Raw genomic sequence first — 20320 nt, 5'->3', positions numbered from 1 at the left:
ATATGGAGATATTTTATTGGCTTGTCAGGTATTATTTAATATTTTAAAACTCAGAACATAACCTATTTTTATATCTTTTATTGCTGTTAAGTATTAACTGTATGAAATAATAAACTACCCTTCAGTATACCTTTTTCATACTTAAAATGATCCACTAGGGCAGTAAACCAGTTGCTTATCTGATTCTGAATCCCACCCTGTGTATCTGCCCTGTGATTGGAATCCTGCTGGCCCTGTCAAGTAAGTGTTCAGGTTCGAACCACAAGGTGGGCAGTTTGAACTCACTAGCTGCTCCGTGAGGAAAAAAATGAGGCACTATAACCTCATAAATATTTAGTCTGAGAAAGCCTCAGATGCAGTCACTGTGAGTTGCAATCGACTCCATGGCAGTGGGTTTGTTTTAAAATCGGGTACTGTGCTAGGAAACAAGTATCTTTCTTAGAGCAGCATTATTTGTCAGAGAAATAGGGACCAAAAAAAGTGTGAGTAATCAATATTCCAATAACAGGTGAATGGATTTTATAAAAAATCATTGTATTGGAGGCTCGTACAACTCTATCACAGTGGGCAAGTGGACTTTTAATTCCGCTTTGTGCATAGTTACGGCCTATAACACACCGCGAGGAACCTGTGTACAGTGACTCAACTCAGCTGATGACCAAAAGGCCGGCTGCTTCACCGTGAAGATGTGGCAGTGGCTTCCTTAAAGAGGACCACCTTGGAAACGCATGGGGCTGTCCTATAGGGCCACCCTGGGAGAAAGAGGTGGCAGCCTGCTTCCTTAGAGGACCACCTTGGAAACATGATGGAGCAGTTCTGGGTTTTCCCATCAGGCCATTATGTGTGGGAATCAACTTGGTGGCAGTGGGCTTGGCTTTGGATGTGGCAATGAAAGCACACAGCTTTGGGTAAATGAATAAACCTTTGAGACATAGTAACACAGAAGCATGCCCCAGAGACTGCTAGAACATGAAGATGCTGACCGTGATACTTGGGTGTCAAGAGCTCCAAGCCTGAACGTTCCACTACTGGGACAGTAAAGTTTGGAAAACAACTCTTTTATGGTCGAATTCTAAATTTGACTTGACAAAACCTGTGGGTCACGAGTTGCATCTGCCCACATCAGGCTTGTGTTAGTGCCTTTATGTGCTGTTTGTGTAAAACGTCCTTACCGCCGCTCCAAAGTTGGAGGCCAGCAGTAAAGCCAAGAGGGAAACAGAGCTGCGATAGTTACAGAAATCACTGAGAACTGGAATCCAGAGCACCTGCCTGATTTGGGGACTCAATACAACATTGCTAAGTCAACAGTATCAACTTTTGGGCGGGTGGGGGGCGGGGAGGGGTGATTAAAGCCACTAATGTAGCCAAATATGTGAAATCATTAACCAGGAAACAAAAACCCAGATAAAGAAGCTGAAAAGTCACTGTGCATTGGGATACATCAGAAGTAACTTGATGGCGACCATGTATCAGACAGCGATCATTTGAGAAGGCTACAAGTTCTTAGTGGATTTGTAAGTGTAGTTTGGGGGCCTCAGAACCAATTACTTGTTTTCCATTATTTCTTATGGGGAAAAATATATTTAGTTCTCAAACTTTTCAGTGTTCAAAACACTCCTTTGGAACAAATTGAGCTGGACAACTGAGCTATCACTGTATAAGAATTCAAGAACGAAACTAGGCATTTTTGATAGGTTTATTGTGCGGACCTGGACAACAGGAACATGTGGGATTAACCAGGTCAGTCTGACTGGAGGGCAGAGAGAAATGGCTCTGCAAGCCCATGCTGCTGCTAGTTGTCGGCCTCAAGCTGTGGGCTACACCAACGGGGGCAGGCCAAGCAACTTGAGGATCCTGCCCTCCCTAAGAGCTTGAGGCTCCGTTGAGACCTGCTTCTCCATGCGGCTGGTGCATACATCACTGAGCTTGAGGCTGGGGGACCCTGTCACCTAGCATTGCTTGCATCAGATATCCCATCAGGGTCTGCTTTGCTAAGCTCTCGAGCCACTGACTGTTGCTGACCCACCCTGCTGCTTGCTGCCCGTGGGCAGACTCTGCTTGCCTTGCCTGAGGGCTTCTGGTGCAAGGAGATATGACTCATGTTGAAAACTCATTCTCCCAATCCTCAAAAACCTGTTCTCTGAGGTCCACTGAAGTGTGCCTTTGTCCTAAATTCCAGTCTATTCCCCTGGCACCCAAAGCTTCGGCTGTTTCCTGTGGTGTAGAAGCGAGCAGCAGCTAAAGCCTGCACACATCCCATTGCAAGCCCAGGGCTTCTCTGGAACGAGCACCGTATGTTCGATGAGTCTGTGCTTAGAACTACAGCTTCCCCACACGCTTTGCACAGCGACTTCTCCTGCGTGTGTCCTCTGGTGGGAATAAAGTTCCACTGGTGACTGAAGCCTTGCTCCCACTCCAATACCAAAGTGGTGTTTCCTATGTTCCAACAAGCCTCACCCACACTCTGTACACCTGGGCGTCCTAGTCTCCCCAGTGTACCCTTGGATGTTTAAGGGCAGTTGAAATGGAGCTAAAGCCTCGCCCAGTCCTGGTTCATGTGGTTTCCCACCTGAGTGGATCCTTGGGGTGTTTGGTGAAATGCCACTTTTGGCCACAGCCTCACCCACACTCTCGCCCATGCTGCCTATCTCCTGAGGTGTGTCCTCTGGTGTGAGACTCATGTGGCTTCCTCAAGTGTATCAACTGATGTGCAATGGGCATTGCCTTGCCCACATTCTCAGCACTTCCAAGGTTTCTCACCTGAATGTGTCCTTTGGTGTTTGCCAAGAGCTGACTTCGGGTTAAAGGCTCGCCCAAACTCCTTGCACACAGGTGCCTTCTCCCCTGAGTGTGTGCTTTGGTGTGTGATGAGAGTTGACTTCCAGCTAAAAGCTGGCCCACAATCCTCACACACACATGGCTTCTCCCCTGAGTGTGCCCTCTGGTGTGTGATGAGATTTGCATTGCAGGAAAACCGTGGCCCACATTCTTTGCACATGTAAGGTTTTTCCCGAGTGTGCCCTCTAGTGTGTCATAAGCACTGACCTGCCTCGAAAGCTTCTCCCACACTGCTTACGTACGGTTTCTCGCCAGTGTGTGTCCTGTGGTGTCTGAGGAGGTGTGACTTCCGGCTGAAGCCTCGCCCGCACTCCAGGCAGACATGGGGCTTCTCCCCTGAGTGCATCCTCTGGTGTTGGTTGAGACCTGACTTCCAGGTAAAGGCTCGCCCACAATCCTTACACACATGGGGCTTCTCCCCTGAGTGTATCCTCTGGTGTGCGATGAGATTGGACTTGTCACTGAAGCCTCGCCCGCAGTCCTTACAAGCATAAGGTTTCTCCCCCGTGTGGGTCCTCTGGTGCGTGCTCAGAGTTGACTTGTCGCTAAAGGCTCGCCCACACTCCTCACACACATGTGGTTTCTCCCCTGAGTGTATCCGCTGGTGTTTTCTGAGATGTGACAGTTGGCTAAAGGCTCGCCCACACTCCTTGCACACATGTGGCTTCTCCCCCGAATGTGTTCTCTGGTGTATAATGAGCGTTAATTTTAGCCTAAAGGCTCGCCCACACTCACTGCACACATAAGGCTTCTCCACTGAGTGTAAGCTTTGGTGTTTGCTGAGATCTGACCTCCAGCTAAAGGCTTGCCCACACTCCTTGCACACATGCGGCTTCTCCCCTGTATGTGTTCTCTGGTGTATAATGAGCGTTAATTTTAGTCTAAAGGCTCGCCCACACTCATTGCACACATGTGGCTTCTCCCCTGAATGTGTCCTCTCGTGTGTGACGAGAGCTGACTTGAGGCTGTAGCCTGGCTCATACTTGTTACACACATCAGGTTTCTCACTGGAGTGTGTCCTCTGTTGACAAAGGAAATAGGATTTCTGGGTAAGGCCTTGGCAACACTCACTGTACAAAGGTGGTTTCTCCCAGGAAAGGGCCGCCTGGTCTGTGAAGTCTGAGTGGGCCTCCATTCCCACCCCTGGGTTGCCTTCTCCGGGGCTCGCTGACCCTCCCCAGGCTGGGCTGGAGAAGGCCCTTGAGGTCGCTCTCTCCCCTGGGCTCCCACACAAGGGTCTGGAGACTTCTCTCTCCTGCCCTTCCGAGTTTTCACTCCTGCAGTTCTGGTCAGAATCCGGATGCTCAGGCTGCCCTGGGCTGGCATCCCCTGGATGGAAGTGATTCTCCGCACACAAGTCGGGGAAGAGCTGAAGCACGTGCTGCCGGAGGAACTGCTGACAGGGGAAATCCAGGAGGCAGGAGGAACAGGAGAAGATTTCCGAGTCTGGGTCTACAGGAGGGGGAGAATTTCCTATTAGAGCAGCGATGTGTGGAGCACTTAGACAGTGCTGCCTTCTCTTACGACAGACAGCATCTCACTGCTGGAGTGCCCGGTAAACATTCACACACACACGCGCACACAGTTACACACTCGACTGCTAACGGAAAGGGTGATGGTTCGGAAGAGAGGCCGAGTGGTTTCTTAACAGTCTGTATCTAGAGGGCCACAGGCTTCAAGGCCCTCAGGTGTGGTGCTAACCCACTGTGGCGACCACGTGTTCACCGAGACTTGGATACTCTCGGTGGCAACTAACAACAATCCTGCTCGCACGTTTGTCATTCACAATAGAGCCAACTCACTGTGTCTCCTACCAACCAGCCACTCGGGTGCCATTTTCACCAGTTCCCCTTCTTACGTGATCCAGAAGGACTCTAGTGGGGCAGTGATTAAAGCCCTGGGCTGCAATCCAAATAGACAACGGCCCACCCACCAGGATCTGCAGTGAAATGGTGCCGCAGGCTGCTCTGTCGGAATTCACAGTCTGGGAGGCCCTCCTGGTCAGATGGACCATGTTCTGTTCACAGGGCTGCTGAGCTGGGATCAACTCGACGACAGTGGGCTTAGTTACTGTCATCCAGAGTCCACGCTGGCAACCTCTGCACCCTGTCGGCAGATTAGCATTTCTCAAGGAAGGAGCAGACAGTGCGCGTGCTCCGTCCACAGCTCCCCCTGCAGCTGGCCTTCTCCTTCTCCAGAACCCTCTCGGTCGCAGGGACGCACAGCGACACATCTGCCCCTACCATTAGCTAGGACTCGGACATGACAGTTCCTGGGATGACTGCTCTTACTATACAGAGGGACTGATAGAATATACAAGCAGACGTGCAGCACATGCACCTGCCCACCTGAGTGAGCGACAGTGAGGATCAGCCCATGCTGGTGAACGTGACATGGCGCCCCGTCTTTCCTCCAGCCTCCGACTCTTTCAGAATTCGGAGAGTAGCCAGCCTCCCCAAGGCACACCCTCCTTCTCCTCCAAGGGTGATAATTCACTGCTGTGTCTGCAGATATCTCACAGACCATCCTGAGAGGTGTGGGGTTGATTCACGGACGGACTACAGCCGAGGTCCAGGAGACGCATCGGCAGTCTCCCTGCTTCAGGGCAGCAGCTCTCAGCTCCTCCCCACGATGCAGGTGTCCTGTTGCCCCCGGAGGAAAACCCCGCTTGGCCCTGCCGAACGTCCCCACCAACTTACACGTGGCCCATCCCAAGGTCTCTCACTGTCTCTAGTGTTAAGTCTCTTTCGGGAATTCCTTGTCCCTTTGTGCTTTCCTTCCACTGCTTCCTCTCTGGAGAAACAACCCTCTGTGGGGCTGTCGCACAATTCTGTAACTACAGCACCACCAGGGCTCCTTGCTCCACAGGTACAATCCCCCAGTACCACCAATCTCCTCTGCAAACACTCCATTTGCTTGGGAGCCTGGGGACCCTGCCCTAACAGAGTTTGTTAGTTAATCCCTGCAGGCGGCAGCACTTTATGGTTTATGACCAAACAGAGAAGATCAAAACCATGCTGCTTAACAGCTTAAACTTGAAATGAAACAATCATAAGTAGATATGTATGCATACATGCATAGGATGGCACAAGCGCAAACATGTTCGTGTGTGTTGCATATGTATTCATGTATGTAACAAAGCACATGAGCACAATTGTGGAGACTTCCTAGACATCCAAATAACTCACTGGATTGGCTGGCCTAATTAAAGGGTTTAAAGTTGTCCCCATGGTAAGAGGACAACTGGCATAGCATGCACCATAAAGATGATGTTCTGAACCGGGTTCGGTGAGCAGCACCAGGGCTCGTTCTTTGGCACACAGTAGGTGGCCAGTAAATCTGTGCTGAGTTGAAAAAGGGAGAAGAGTGGGTCCTCACCCACGGAGAGCAGACTCCTGTAGATCTCCAGCATCACGTCCCTGTACAGGGTCTTCTGCTCCGCGCTCAGAGTCTTCCACTCGGCCTCCGAGAAGAGCACCGTGACATCCTCGATTGTGAGTGGCTCCTAGGAGGAGGAGGAGGAGGAGGTCAGTGTACCCCCGACTCTCACAACCAGAGTCACAGGGCCCTGCAGGATCTGCATGAGGAACTTCGTCTAGTTCTTCCAAAGCCAGGTCTCCACACCTGATGGACATGCCTGTACCCCAGATTTGAGACGAAACCTGTGGGGAGCACAGTGATCTAGAACCACGGCACAGGCAGGAACTCCTATGGGAGCAGTGGGCTGCCCTCAGCTGTCCCGAGCGCAAAAGAACTTCTTCCGGATCAGGCAACCGGATGACACCCATCTTCTAGGAACAGCAAGGGGACAGTGACCCATCAGCACATCACTGGAGGTTTTCACTGGGAGAGTTCACCCCGAAGAGTCTGCATCCGAGGGAGCTCCTCTAATTCTTTCTAGAGCACACAGTTCCTTTCACGAGGCCTCTGGTTGTACTGCACACCTGGGTCTGTGAGGAGGAGAGAGGGATGCTGAGCAGAGGCGCTGCTGCGGATCACACCCTGCAGACAAGGAGGTGCCTTGGGAGGAATGGCTGGGCTCAGAACAGGGCAAGGGCAATGGAAGGCAGGAGCATGGGTGGCTGGTGCCTGGTGGAAATTGTCCTTGAGCTGGGCTCAGAGTTGGAAATTCCTTCTCCATAAGGGGGTGGGGGTGTCAGAGGTAGCCTCCATGTGTCTTTCCCAGAGCCCAGGCACGAACACCAAGTTTGAGGCTGAAATCCTGAAAGGTAAATGGACCCTCTAAATTTGTAGCCAGCAGGCAAGGGAGGGTGTTGTGTGGACTCCCAAATTTGAACCGAGAATTTGTCCATGTGGCAATCTGAAAGTCAGTACCTTCGAACTGATTAGATCTGACCAAATTCGCGTTCTATGTGGATAGGGTCAGAGAAAGGAGAAAATGAGGCTCTCTACTCTTGCGACGACTGACAGAACTGGAACCCCCGCTTCTTCCCTGTTCCATAGGATGGCTGGGGGAGGGAACAACTCGATGACAGTGAGTGTTAGCTATTACAGCGGGGGCCAGGGGGGAACAGGAAAGCAGAAGTGTGGAATTCTGAGTGACACAGTATCATACCCTGGGGCTAAGACTGCCCATTACAGATGCCTGCTGATGCTACAGGATGGTAGCTAAAAAAGTTCTATGGTTATGAAACTATTTCTACAGTTTGAAAAGATCAGTAACTAAAAAGCAAAAAGAAACCCAGTATATGGGACATAGTGTATTATGTCCACAGATGCATAGCATTTATTTTGAAGGCGTAGTGGGTTACTAACATAAGGTCAGTAGTTCGAAACCACTAGCCACTATGGGAGAGAAAGATGAGGCTCTCGATCCTATTAAAGAGTTACATCTTGGGTAGAGGAGTCAAGATGGCGCCCAGAATTGGGAGTGTGCATACCCACCCATCGGGGTGAACCAAACCAGGAGGGCAACGTAACCACGTGGAGGCATGAAAAGATTGGGCTACAGGGCCGGCCCCAACCAGAACCAATCTGACCCCTGCTCTAGAAGTCTGTGCGACAGAGAACAACACTAAACCTTCAGGAGGGGGAAAGGAGCCGACCTACCACACCCACACGGAAGCATACCAAGAAGGAAAAAGAGAAAGGGCCGTTGGCCTAGACCCCCCACTGGCACACCAAGCCGGAGGGTGATGTCCCTGCACGGAGCTGCTCAGGCACAGAGAGGACTGCAGGGCCGCCAACAACTCAAGACATGTTGTCCCCTAACGGGAGCATACGGAGACAGGGGACAGTAATGGGGACACACAGCGGGGAGACAATGTGGCCTGAATCCCCCGCAGCAGGACAAACCAAGGAAGCATAACAGAGCAGCAGTCAGAGCACAGACAATCCACAAAGCCCCTAAAGAGCCCCCAAAACAGAGTTCAGGCTAGGAGGGGCAGCCCCCGGAACCCCTCCAGGACCAGGGCTGAGAGATTCATAAGGCCAGCGAACAGACCTAGAACTATCCATGGTTTGTTTTTTTCTCTCCTTTTCTTTTTTTCAACCTTTTGTTTTCTTTGGACTAGGGCATTGCTGGTTTGCCTACTTACATAAGACAGACATGGGAAGCAAGCCTGGGGAGAAAGCAATGGGGCCAACTGCCTTGGAGGGTCTTGGGAGGAGAAAGTAAGGGGGCGGGGGGCGGGGAAGGGTGTGCTGAGCAAACAACACTGTAGACGGGAACAACTAGGGAATTAAAACCAACATCTAGGAGGCTGTAGAGATGCTGTGGGCATTACAGCACCAGCAATCTAGCTGGGAGGAAATGCTAAGATGGGGAACGTGATGGTGGGGCAGCAGGAGGCAAAAAAAAAAAAAAGAGGAAAGCTCTAGGAAGCAAAGCTATAGAGATATTAACAGAGGTGTGTACGTATGTAAATATATTAAACCATAAAAACAGAGATATTGGCCTATGTACATGTATTTACAATATATTTACACTGAGGCTGCAGATGGGCCTTGGGCCTCAGCTCATACCCTCCCTCAATACAAGAACACTGTGTTGTAACAAAATGGCACACCCACCCCTGAAAAATGGGTGCATAAGATGTGGTGAAGACAGCGGATGGTGCCCGGCTATTTAACAGATAAAGTGTCTGGGGTCTTAAAGGCTTGAAGCTAAACAAGTGGCCATCCAACAGTGAAGCAACAAGCCCACATGGAAACAGCATGCCAACCGGTGCAACCATGAGAACCGGGCAACGGGCATCAGAAGATTCATCACAAACAACAAACAAAAACATGTGGTGAGAATGAGGGGAGTCAAAGTGGAGACCCAAAGCCCATCTTTAGACAATGGAACATGGCCCCACAAAGGGGTTGCAGGGAAAGGGTGAGTCAACCGGGGTACAGGAGAGCACCGATGGCTTACAATATACCTCTGGTTCCTTGAGGCTTCCTCACCCCCACTATCATGACCCCAGTGCTGCTTCCCACTCTGGACTACACTGGAACATGTACAGGGGTACAGGCAAGAGACAAAGCTCACGACACACAGACCCAGAACAGGAATGGGAACAGTGAAACCAAACAGGTATGGGGAAGGGAGGAGGGGAAAGAGATGCCGATGGCAGTGAAGGGCACACACCACACACCCTCCAGGAGGAAGAACAGAAACCAGAGGGGAAGGGAGACAGAGGTCAATGTGAGATATAAAAATAATAGTAATCTACAATCTACCAAGGAGCCACGAAGGTAGGGGGTGGGGAGGGAAAAAAAGGAGCTGATCCCAAAAGCTCAATAGAAAGTAAAGAATGATGGCAATATATGTACAAATATGTCTGATACAATTGAACAAGAGTTGTGAGAGCGCCCAATAAAATGATCTTTTAAAAAAACCCACTAGTGTTAGGATTCATCTACTTATGAGAAATAAAGGATGGAACAAAGTCTGGAGACATTAAAAAAATTCTTTTAATCAATCATTTAATTGGGAGTTTTCACAAATATTGTAACAATCCATAAATCAATCATATCAAGCGAACTTGTACAGATGATGCCATCATTTTTTTTTACTTAAAAAATATTTTACTGGGGGCTCGTACAGCTCTTATCACAATCCATACATCCATCGTATCAAGCACACTTGTGCATTTGTTGCTGATGTAAGATATGAAAATAATAATTTACAACTTATCAAGGGTTCATGGGGGAGGGACGGAAAGGAAGCAAGGAGCTGATACCAAGGGCTCAAGTAGAAAGAAAGTTTCTGTTTTTATGTCTATGTAACAGATACGTAAAATTACAAAACTGGATTGGAAAAAAAAATTACCTCAAGTAAATGTGGGTCATTGAGAAAATCGATGTCGTCAGTGCAATGGCCTGTGTGCCGGGGGGATGGACGGGGTTGTCCTTTTTTGTGTATATGAGTTTTTGCTTTCCTGCTTGTAGCTTTTTTTTTTAATTCTCTTTGTTTGTCTGCCCATTGGTCCCTTGCTGGTGCTGATGTAGGAGGTCCTATGGGGGTTCGATTTTGTCGTAAGCCAACCCCCAAAGCACACCTCATTCTTGCACATTCCGTGGATAAGCAGATGGATTCTGGCCTACTTCACCCCAGCCTAGGTCTGAGAACAGTTCACCCTGATCCACGGCTCTGCTCTGCACTGCCTTCATGAAATGATCACTGAAGAGAAGGGTGCTGCGGCAAGTGGGGTGAAGACAACAGAGCTGCAATAGCGTCCGTCCGGGGTATGAAAGGCTTGCACGCAAACAAGCAGCCATCTGTGCGAGGAGCCGACTGAGCTCACATGGAAGCAGCATACCGCTGGTCCCGATCAAGGAGGGCAGCAACAAACCCAATGCACGGGGTGGAGGTGGGGGGAGTACCAGCCACACTTGCGAACACCCGATTCGGGGAAGGCTTTGCAGGGCAGTGGGAGCCCACCCCCATCTGCAGAGTATCTGGTCCCTTCAAATTTCTGGCAGATCCCCTCGAGCCACAGGCAAGGGTCTGGAAAAGCCTTTTTATCAAACACAGATCACTGTAACCCCGAATATGCTGGAGCAACCTTGATAGTTGGTCAGCTCACCTCCCTCTAGACCCAACCTGAATTTGTTCTAGGTGCAAGGATCTCTTGCTTGTTCCATGTCAAAAATTCCTTCCCTGGCTTTTAAAATATTGGTGGAGGTCTTTTCTTTCTTGCTCACTCATTGTTGGTATTTTATCTTCATATTACTGTAGTTTTATCCTTACCACTTAATTTTGTTTTTGTTACTGTTTCTGTTGGGTTTATCAGTTTGCGAAGCACAGAGGAGCGGATGCATAGAGACAATAGCTGATGCAAGTGTTCCTAGGGGATGTAGGGGAGGGCTGGGCAGGGGAGGATTGGGAGGGGTAGGAGATTCCTGGAGGGTAGAAGCACTAGAACTGAAGGTGATCACACAACTGAATTTAAAGGTGATGTAATCATGGGGGAAGAGAAATGTACTGTGGTGGTGACTGTACAATTCTTCTTGACATTTAATTATATGACATGTGTATTATGCCCCAATAAAAATGCAAAAAGAAAAAGAAGACATACAGTCTCAGAAACCTCTAGGGGAAGTTCTACCCTGTCCTATAAGAGCCCTATGAATAGCAATCAACTCAATGACAGTGATGTGGGTTATTTGGTAGAGTAATTTAGTTAGCAGTACATTAAAAAATATAAATAATCTGTTTTTCAAAAAGTATTTCTTCTTAGATTCCCTGGATTCCTCATCCTGGCTCTGCTTCCCAACAACAAAAATAAAATGCAAAACTGACTTCTGAGCGATGGGTAAAGATGACAGCGAGGCCAGAGGAACAAGAGGACAGCAGGAAGAAGCCATATGTGTATCTTATGGAAATACATCAATATATGTGCATTTGTTTATATTACATAAATAGAGCAGATACAATAAGGAAGCAGATGGGCCTTGGGCCTCTCCTTCAATCTTACCTCAGTACGTGAGCAGTTTGTTCTAATACTGCAGCGCTGTATGACACTCACCATCCCGCCACGGTGCTGAGGACAAAATGAGCGCATAAGCATGTGGTGAAGAAAGCTGATGTGCCCGGCTACTAAACGATATAGAGTCTGGGGTCTTATAGGCTTGTAGTTAAACAAGCGGTCATCTAGCAGGGACGCAACAAAGCCCACTAGCCTGCGTGATCACAAGGTGTCCAGGGGAAGAGGTATCAGCAGTTCAAAAGCAAACAAAGTGACGTGAAGGGGTGTGGATGTAGTGGAGACCCAAACCCACCTGTAAGATAACGGGACAGTACCTCTCAGAAGGGCCACACGGAATGGATGATAAATCCAGGGTGTGGTATAGCACAGATTCTAATATTTCCTCCCCTTACAATTATGGTTTTTGTTTTACCTCATTAATCATGTTAGATTTGCACATGTTTATGCGTATATTTAAGATCGCCTGGTACATGATGGTCAAGATAGATGACCCCTTAGAGACAGGAGCAATGGTCCCGAGGTACCAGAAGAGGGGTGGTGTGTGTGTGTGTGTGTGTGTGTGTGTAGGGAGGGGTAGGATTAGGGAGTTGATGACTGTATGATCCCACTCAATGGGATCAGAGAACAGAGTAGTGTGTGAATGGATACACTGGCTTGTGTAAGATATGGCAAAACCAAATGACCAACTATATTATAGGCGAAATCATAATGGTAAGGGTTCCTGAGGGGATAGGGTGGGGATAAGGGGGAGCTGATATCAAGGAGTTCAAGATGGAAGAAAATATTTTGAAACTGACTGAGGTAGCAATTGTGCAATACTGCTTGATGTGATTGAACTATGAATGTTGTAATATCTGCAAGAGCTCCCAATAAGATGATTTTAAAAATTACTAATACGGCACACAGCATAGACGGTCTAAGTGGTGGTCACCTTCTCGTACGGTGAGACAGAGCTAGGCCTCTGTTCTAGAAGTGAAACAGGAGTTCAGAACAATGAGCAAATTCAGACTCACCAGCTTCTGCTCCTTCTCCCGGGCCCGTCAGTAGCATGAGAAGGAAGCCTAAGGAAGGAAAGAAGGAGAGGCTGAGAAAGAAGACCCAGAATGCTGGTCAATAGCTGTAATTGCGGGAGGAAAACCGGAGCCACTTTTCTCAGCTGTGGCCTCTGAAGGGTTCTCACCTGAATCTGGAGCTTAGGTCCACTCTTCACCTCTGCAGAACATCAACAACTCTCACCTTTTGCGAGCTTCTTCACGGGGTCTGTAGCTCCCCTGTTCCTGCAAGCGAAGGTCTTCCAGGCCTCCTCTTGCTGAGGATAAGGATATTGCTGATAACACGTAATGCAGTCCGTGCAGTGGCTGCCTGGAAATCCTGCCACAGAGCCAGCTGGAAGTTATTTCATCTCTGGGTGGATCTCTGGCCTCACTTTGGAAAGCTTGTTTTCAGGCACCCAGGACCTGTGGGATGGAGAAGCAATTAGATGCTGCTCGATCCTTTATTGTGGGCTAAACTCGGGCATCTTCCCAGGGATCCTGTCCTCTCCCATCGTCCTCAGCCAACAGAGGTGTCAGTCTACTTGGGTCTCTGGATTTTCTACCTTGATTCATTTCTGGTCTAGAAGCCAAGTCTGCGCCCTGAAAAACCTAACTGCTCCTCCTCACCCGAGCAGCTCAGACTGAAGTGGGGAGGGCACAGACAGAGCAGCTGAACTGTCGGTGGGCCTGACACAGTGCAACTACTGTTAACTTTCACAAGCAGTGTCTGGTAGGGACTGCCACAAATCACTTCTGTCACCCTGGACCAGCAAAGCCCTACAGTGGTGGCTGAGGAGCAAAAGGACCCCTCTGCCACGCCCTACTCCATGTGACTCGAGACGGGCATGTGCTGCACCGAGTGCTCGCTGGACAGCACCCTAGTGTGTGGCATCCCCTGCTTGCAGACACCAGAAGAACCACAGCCCTGTGTAAGCAGCCAGTCCCCTGCACGCAAACCATGGACAAGTAGAACTGCTTCCAAGACCAGGTGGGATGCCCCTGCCTGTTCTTTGAACACACACAAAAACTTTCTCTTGATCAAGAGATGATGTCTCTCACATGTCTTCGAGGCCAGCTAAGGGCAGTGACCCAGACTGTGCCTGGCCGGGCACACTGTTCGCCTTTGGACATTCTGTCCCACTCTGGCCCTGCCAGCCCCTTCTCTCTAGTGCTTTCTCTTTCTTTTCCCTAGGTTTTCCTAGATAATCTTTCTTCTTTTTCACCATCTCAGGTCGAGATGGGGGAGGGGGTTAGCATGCTATGTCTCAGAGGAAACATTTCCCCTTCCCTTGGTGGGTAAAGGGGAGAAGGGACCTCCCACCAGGAAAGTGCTTAACAATACTTATGTAGGCCCCAAGGGGAGAATAGCCCACTATTACATTAATAATCAGACACTTTGGACCTGGGTTTCTACCAGCCTGTGGTGACCCAGGCCTGCGCTAAAAGCTACTATCACTTTAGGCTCCGTCCTTTCAAGGACACATCCTTTCACAGGCCACAGCAGGGTTCAGTGTGGAAACCCCACTAATGGAAATGGGCTTTACCTCAAACTGGCCGGCAGCCCTTGGACTCAGTCCCTGGTGTAAGAAACGGATGACTGTGACTCCAGGCGCACATGCATTTACTATTTTAATACCCTCCTTGTGTACCGTGACAGCAACTCATCTGATAGGCGTGTTTCCCTTAGAACGTTTGCCCTATCCGAGCAACAGAACAGCAAGGGGAACAGAGCAACGAAGTCCCCAGGGAATACCAAAAATAGACCGTGGGGCCAGGGTGTGGCACCCCATCAGACTGAACTGGAAAACACTCCTAAAGGTCAACAAACAGACCCTAAACTATTTATAGGCTTTTCTTTTTGGCGTTTTGTTTTCTTTTGCTCGGTCTTGTTTTTGTGCTTATTATTGTCTCTGAGTGTCTATCTAGATAAGACAGGTGGGATAAATAATCCAGAGGAGAAAACAATAAGACCTTTGGTCCCGGGAGGGGGGGGCGGGGGAAGGAAGTGGGTGTTAACCAACCCAGGGACAAGGGAACAACAGCGATCTAAAAATAAAACAGATGGAGAGGAGGGTGTAGGAGGCCTGGTAGGGCTTGATCAAGGGCAATGTAACTGAGAGGAATCACTGAAACCCAAAGGAAGGCCAAACATAATAATGGGACAAGAGGAAAGAACTAGGAGGCAAAGAGAATTTATAGAGGCCTAAATACAGGAATGCACTTATATATACAACTCTCCTTTAGTTCTTTAATGCTTCCTCCCTCCCTCCCTCCCTCCCCACTATTGTGACCCGAATTCTACCTTTCAAATCCAGCTAGACCAGAGCAATACCAGGAGGGGAAGGGGAAGGTGGCAGAAGAAAGGGGGAACCGATCACAATGATCTACATATAACCCCATCCCAGGAGGATGGACAACAGAAAAGTGGGTGAAGGGAAACATCAGTCAATGTAAGACATGAAAAATTAATAATAATTTATAAATTATCAAGGGTGCATGAGGAAGGATGGTGTGGGAGGGAGGGGAAAAACGAGAAGCTGATACCAAGGGCTCAAGTAGAAAGAAAATGTTTTGAAAATGACGATGACAACAAACGTACAAATGTGCTTGACACAATGGATGGACGGATGGATTGTGGTAACAGTTGTACGAGTCCCCAACAAAATGATTTAAAAAAATAATTTAAAAAGGGGGAAAGTCTGTCCTATCACCAACTGCTATGTAATGCCCCATCATCTAAGCGTTTTACCTGTACAAATTAACAGTTCATGGACTGGGTTTCACCTTATACTCGGATACCTTACTTTCCTCGATAGTATGTTAAATTCTATTCCATTGGATAAATTAGCTATACTATTAACTGATGACTTTATGCCCAGGGGATGATTGACAATTTTGTCATAAAATGGTAACGAGGTCTCTAAAGTGAACCAGGGCTGTTTATAAGTCATACATGTGAATGGGTTTGGGGCTCGCACGTCATTCTAGTGCCTATGTAAGAACAATTAGTTCTTGTTTTGTTTTGTTTTCCCTCTTTTTTTAAATCATTTTATTAGGGGCTCATACAACTCTTATCACAATCCATACACACATCAATTGTGTAAAGCACATTTGTACATTCATTGCCCTCATCATTCTCAAAACATTTCCTCTTCACTTAAACCCCGGCATTAGGTCCTCAATTTATGACAAGACCCTGGTTCGTGCTCACCTCAGGAAGAGATGACTGAAAGTATGGATGCCATAGCCAAGTGTCGTGAAGACACCAGATGATGTCCGTCTATCAAAAATAATAATAATAATAATAATAATAGCATCTGGGGTCTTAAAGGTTGGTCTTCAAACAAGCAGTCATCTAAGTGAGGTGTCAACTCCGTCTACATGGAAGAAACACATCTGCTTGTGTGATGCAAGGATTCAAATAATAAAATCCACATCTGAAGAAGGGAACGCTATAAGAGCTTAAACTGATACTCAATATGCAGAAGTTACGGATGACAGTGGGAGCCAGGGAGCGGGGTCCCTGGAAGTCTCTGGCGAGTCCCCTCCAACCAAAGTAGAGGCATGTGCGAGGCCTTGCTATCATGCGGAGAAGTGTAAATTGGATTATGGCAGAACTAAAGAGGTTAAAATCTAACACCTGATCATTTGATTTCTCTTTTTAAATTTGTTCTAGTTGGTAATATTTCCTGCTTTCTTCTCAATTGACATTTTTTCCTTCTTTGGGTTTATTATTTTTGTTTGCTTTTTCTTTTTCTCTGCGTCTCTTCCTGTCTGTTTTGATACAGTTGTTGGTCTTTTCCTGCCAGCTTCTTTTGCTGCTGTCATTTGTATGCTTTCTAACAGATGAAAGTCAGGAATGGTAAATCTGTAAGAGCAGAAACTGAAATAATGCTTACTGGGGGTATAGGAGGAGAGGCTGGAGGGAAATGGGGAATTAATAATGAACTCAAGAAGGAAAAATGGTTTAGAACTGATTTATACAACTCTTTCTTTAATACGACTGAACTATAAAAGTGAATGACAGGGGGGTTCTGTCTCAATAAAACTATTCACATTTTTAAAACAGTTCTTACCCTGAACTGAAGCCCCTACATGTGAACTCCAGCTTTGGGCTGCAGCACTGACAGCCAGGAGTGAATGTTCCCCGCGGGGTGTGACAATTCTCAGTGTGTATTCCACACACAGGGGTAAGACGTGACTGATGAAACAAGATTGGCTATGGATTAGTAAATGCTGAGTCAGAAGGGGGTTCCATGGAATTGACATTAGAGCATTTGGTTTGTGAGGGATTGTGGTCTGCACTTGGAACCCTGACTCCGTGCAGTGCCTTCACATAAACTGAGGCTACATTTAGGTCCCCAAAGTACTTCTGAGTGCTTTGGGTCATTAAAACACAGTCTGGCCAATTTGGAGAAAGCACAAGAGTCTGCCTGCATAAGAAAGACTATGGTTGAAGGCAGACTGCAAGTCCAACAAGCCAGTCTGAGAGGTGTTTTTCCCACGGAAGGAGCAGCTTTTCACACAAAGAATTACAGAATTCATTATAAACGTCTGGCAACCTACTCCTTAAATAATTAGCCAGAGAAAGGCCTATGGAGCATAGTTCTTCTCTGCGAGGCACGGGATCTCCTCATGCACTGTCGTCACCCCTACAGAAATGGTTTAGTTTGACCTAGACTAGAGACCACAGGTGCTGGGGGGGAGGGGGGGGGCTGGGGGAGGAGGGCTAGGGAACTACTTGGGGTTGGTAATTGGCTGTTGGAGCGAGTGCACCCAGTCAGTCTCTCACTATACCCTGGCCCCACCCCTGGGATACTTGTCCATCCTGTGAGGGATCCTTTGAAGCACTGCATGGGCCCTGCCCCAACACTACTAAAATCTCCACCCCCAAGACCCACTGCCCATGAGCTGATTCTCTGAATAGGTAGGAAGATTAGGGACAAAGGGAGCTGTCTCCTGGGAATGCCTCCCCACTAGCTGGCCATGCCACAAGAGCGGGCTTGAAGGGAATCAGGCCCCAGTGGAGAGCTCTGGGGAAGGTCCAAAGCTGCGCTTGCACACACCAAGGTCACCTACCCATGCACGAGGGTGAAGGCCTTGTTTTAAACAGTCCATAGAGTCCAGGTGTCACTTAAGAGAATCCAACTCCTTTCAGAATGTTGGAATTTAGGGTGAAAATAAAAACATTTAACCCCTTCGTGACAAAAGGAGCCCTGGCAGTGACTAGTTGGGCTGCGAACCAGGCCAGCAGTTCCGAACGACCAGCTGCTCGGAGGTAGAAAAACAGGGCTTTCCACTCCTGGAAGGAGCTCCACACACGGGCATTTCTACCCTGTCCCAGAAGGTGACCAGGAGCCAGCATCCTCCGGACAGCAGGGAGTCTTATGTGACAAGGGCACCTATCAGAATAGAAAGGAGCTGTAAACAAGCAACTCCCACTCACAGCAACCCTCTGGGCAGAGGAAGACTACCTGACAAGGTTTCAAGGACTGGCATCTTAACGGAAGCCACGGCCTCAGCTTTGGTGAGTTCCTGACCGCCACGGCGCCCCAGAGGTCTTGTGGTCTGAGAGACACACCTGTAACTCACAGCCATAGAGGAAGAGTCTCCACACCATTCTAACAGGTAACTGTCCTCACAGTGCACCGAATTACCCTCTCTCTAGGCACTGGCCACCTGCTTCAGGCAGGAAACTGTGGGCCAAAACCTGTATCATTTGCGTAGAGGGCAGCTGAGATCTTCCTCATCGAAACTGAAACTGCAAGAGGAAACTGGACAGATTTTCCAAACGGTTGCCCTTGTTTTAATTTTCCCCTGTGCTTGTCGGAGACTGGAAGTCTTTCTGTGAGGAGAAAGACCCATCCTGCCCTTGGGAAGTGGCCGGTGGTTTTCGCTTGCTGATCCTGTGGTTAGCAGGCCCAAGTAGAACTCACCAGTCACCAGGGATGGAGCGGGTACGAGTTTCGGTTTTTGGTTTCAAAGGGGAGTTGGCCAGCCCTCCTAACCTGTCTGCACAGCAACAAAATGAGGTTAAGAGTATCCCCGTTTGTTTCCCGAATAGAACATGCTTGAGTTGTGTGCCTTTGTTCAGTTTTTGTTTCGATTCAATCGCAAGGAAAACTGGACCCAAGTCACAAGAAGGGGTCAGCCGGCCCTCCTAACCGTTCTCAAAATCTCTTCCACCTCTCAAATCTCAGAACTCCATGGAGACCTGGCAGGTTCTCCCGCACCCCCAAGGGGCGTTACAGCAACAGACTGACCTCCCCCCCCCCCCCACGCCAGCATACAACGAGGCGCTCCGACCCCGTCCCAACTCAACCACTATCCGGGCCGTCTGCAGCCCGTCTCCAATACCCACGCACCGTACTCAGCGGCCCAACGCCAGAGTCCACCACGACCACGAAACGCAGCACCCGTTAAGCGCTCCCACCACAAAACCGCCAGGCTTGGGCCCCTCGCCGCGCCCCCACCCCCAGGGGATGAGTCTGCGCCCATCCCCCAAACCCAAACATCCGGAAACGCACGGCCCGAGTAGCCCGCTCCCGGTCGTGCGGCACCCCACCGCCTCAAACGAGGAATTCGAATAAAAGAAAAGCACTTCGAAGCTCGGGGTCACTCCCGGCCCAGCCACAGCCCGGGACCGAAGGGCCACGGAGCGCCCCGCAACTCCAGGACCTAGGCCGCCCCCGACCCCGGGCTCTCCCCGCCCCGAACGCGCGTCTCCCGCAGAGCGCCCTTCCCCACAAACGCCACCCCGGGACTGCGTCCGCGGCGCCCGGCCTCGCCCTCAGAGTCCTGCTCACCGCCGCAGCGAGTCCTCCCAGAACTCCGCCGTCCGCCTCCCGCTCCCAAAGCCTCACCGGCCGGAAGTTCCCAGCGCGCTTTCTGGTAGCGTCCGGGCCCCGCCCCCGGGCGCGTGATGACGTCGGAGGCGCGCCGTGCGTCCGGCCTGGCGCTGGGCGCCCCCTACGGGTCGGCTGGGAAGTGTTGTTTACACCAAACTTCCCACTGAAGTGAAACCCTGGTGGCTGCATCCGGGTTCTGGAACCCACAGTCCTTATGGGGAAGCAGCAAGGGGCTGCCCTTGACTAAAGGGAAACAGGTGGGAGAACAAGGCCGCCTCTGGCCGTCTCCTCGAGTTTTACCCTCACCTCCAGTGCTTTCCTGTGATAACCCCCCCCCAAGTCCTCAACAAGCTATCCTCCTATCCTCGTGCTCACAGGAAATAGGGGACTGACCCCAGGGAGACAATTGAACTTATTTTTTGTTTATGTGCCTGTTTTGTTTTCCTGACTTGAGCTTGTTTGTTTGCTGGTTGGTTTCTTGCTGGTACTGGGGTAGTTGGCCCTATGGGGGGTTGATTTTGTCATAAGCAGACCACCAAAGTGTACCTCAGTCGTGCCCATTCTGTGGATAAGCAGATGGATTCCGGGCTCCTACTTCACCCTACCCCAATCCAAGAACAGTTCGTTCTGGTGTCGTGGCCCCGCTCCATACTGGCCTTCC

The 20320-nt window shown here is 49.4% G+C and overlaps 1 protein-coding gene across 1 annotated transcript; it reads right to left on the bottom strand.

Annotated features, from left to right (window-relative positions):
* Positions 1-328: 328 nt before the first annotated feature.
* Positions 329-19675, bottom strand: LOC101650219 (zinc finger protein 343-like). The gene is made up of 6 exons (XM_045289871.1): positions 19618-19675; positions 12958-13234; positions 12709-12838; positions 11766-11831; positions 6217-6343; positions 329-4290 (listed from the first exon to the last, which is right to left on the bottom strand). Exons 4-6 carry the CDS (start codon positions 11817-11819, stop codon positions 3032-3034), a joined length of 1440 nt encoding a protein of 479 aa, XP_045145806.1. The 5' UTR covers positions 11820-11831; positions 12709-12838; positions 12958-13234; positions 19618-19675; the 3' UTR covers positions 329-3031.
* Between the last annotated feature and the right edge of the window lie 645 nt (positions 19676-20320).

The sequence above is a fragment of the Echinops telfairi genome, unplaced genomic scaffold (assembly GCF_000313985.2).
Source record: "Echinops telfairi isolate 266 unplaced genomic scaffold, ASM31398v2 ScPeMD7_31;HRSCAF=116, whole genome shotgun sequence".
NCBI lineage: Eukaryota > Metazoa > Chordata > Mammalia > Afrosoricida > Tenrecidae > Echinops > Echinops telfairi.
The sequence above is the reverse complement of the archived record's forward strand: the minus strand, read 5'-3'. Positions and strand labels throughout refer to the sequence as shown.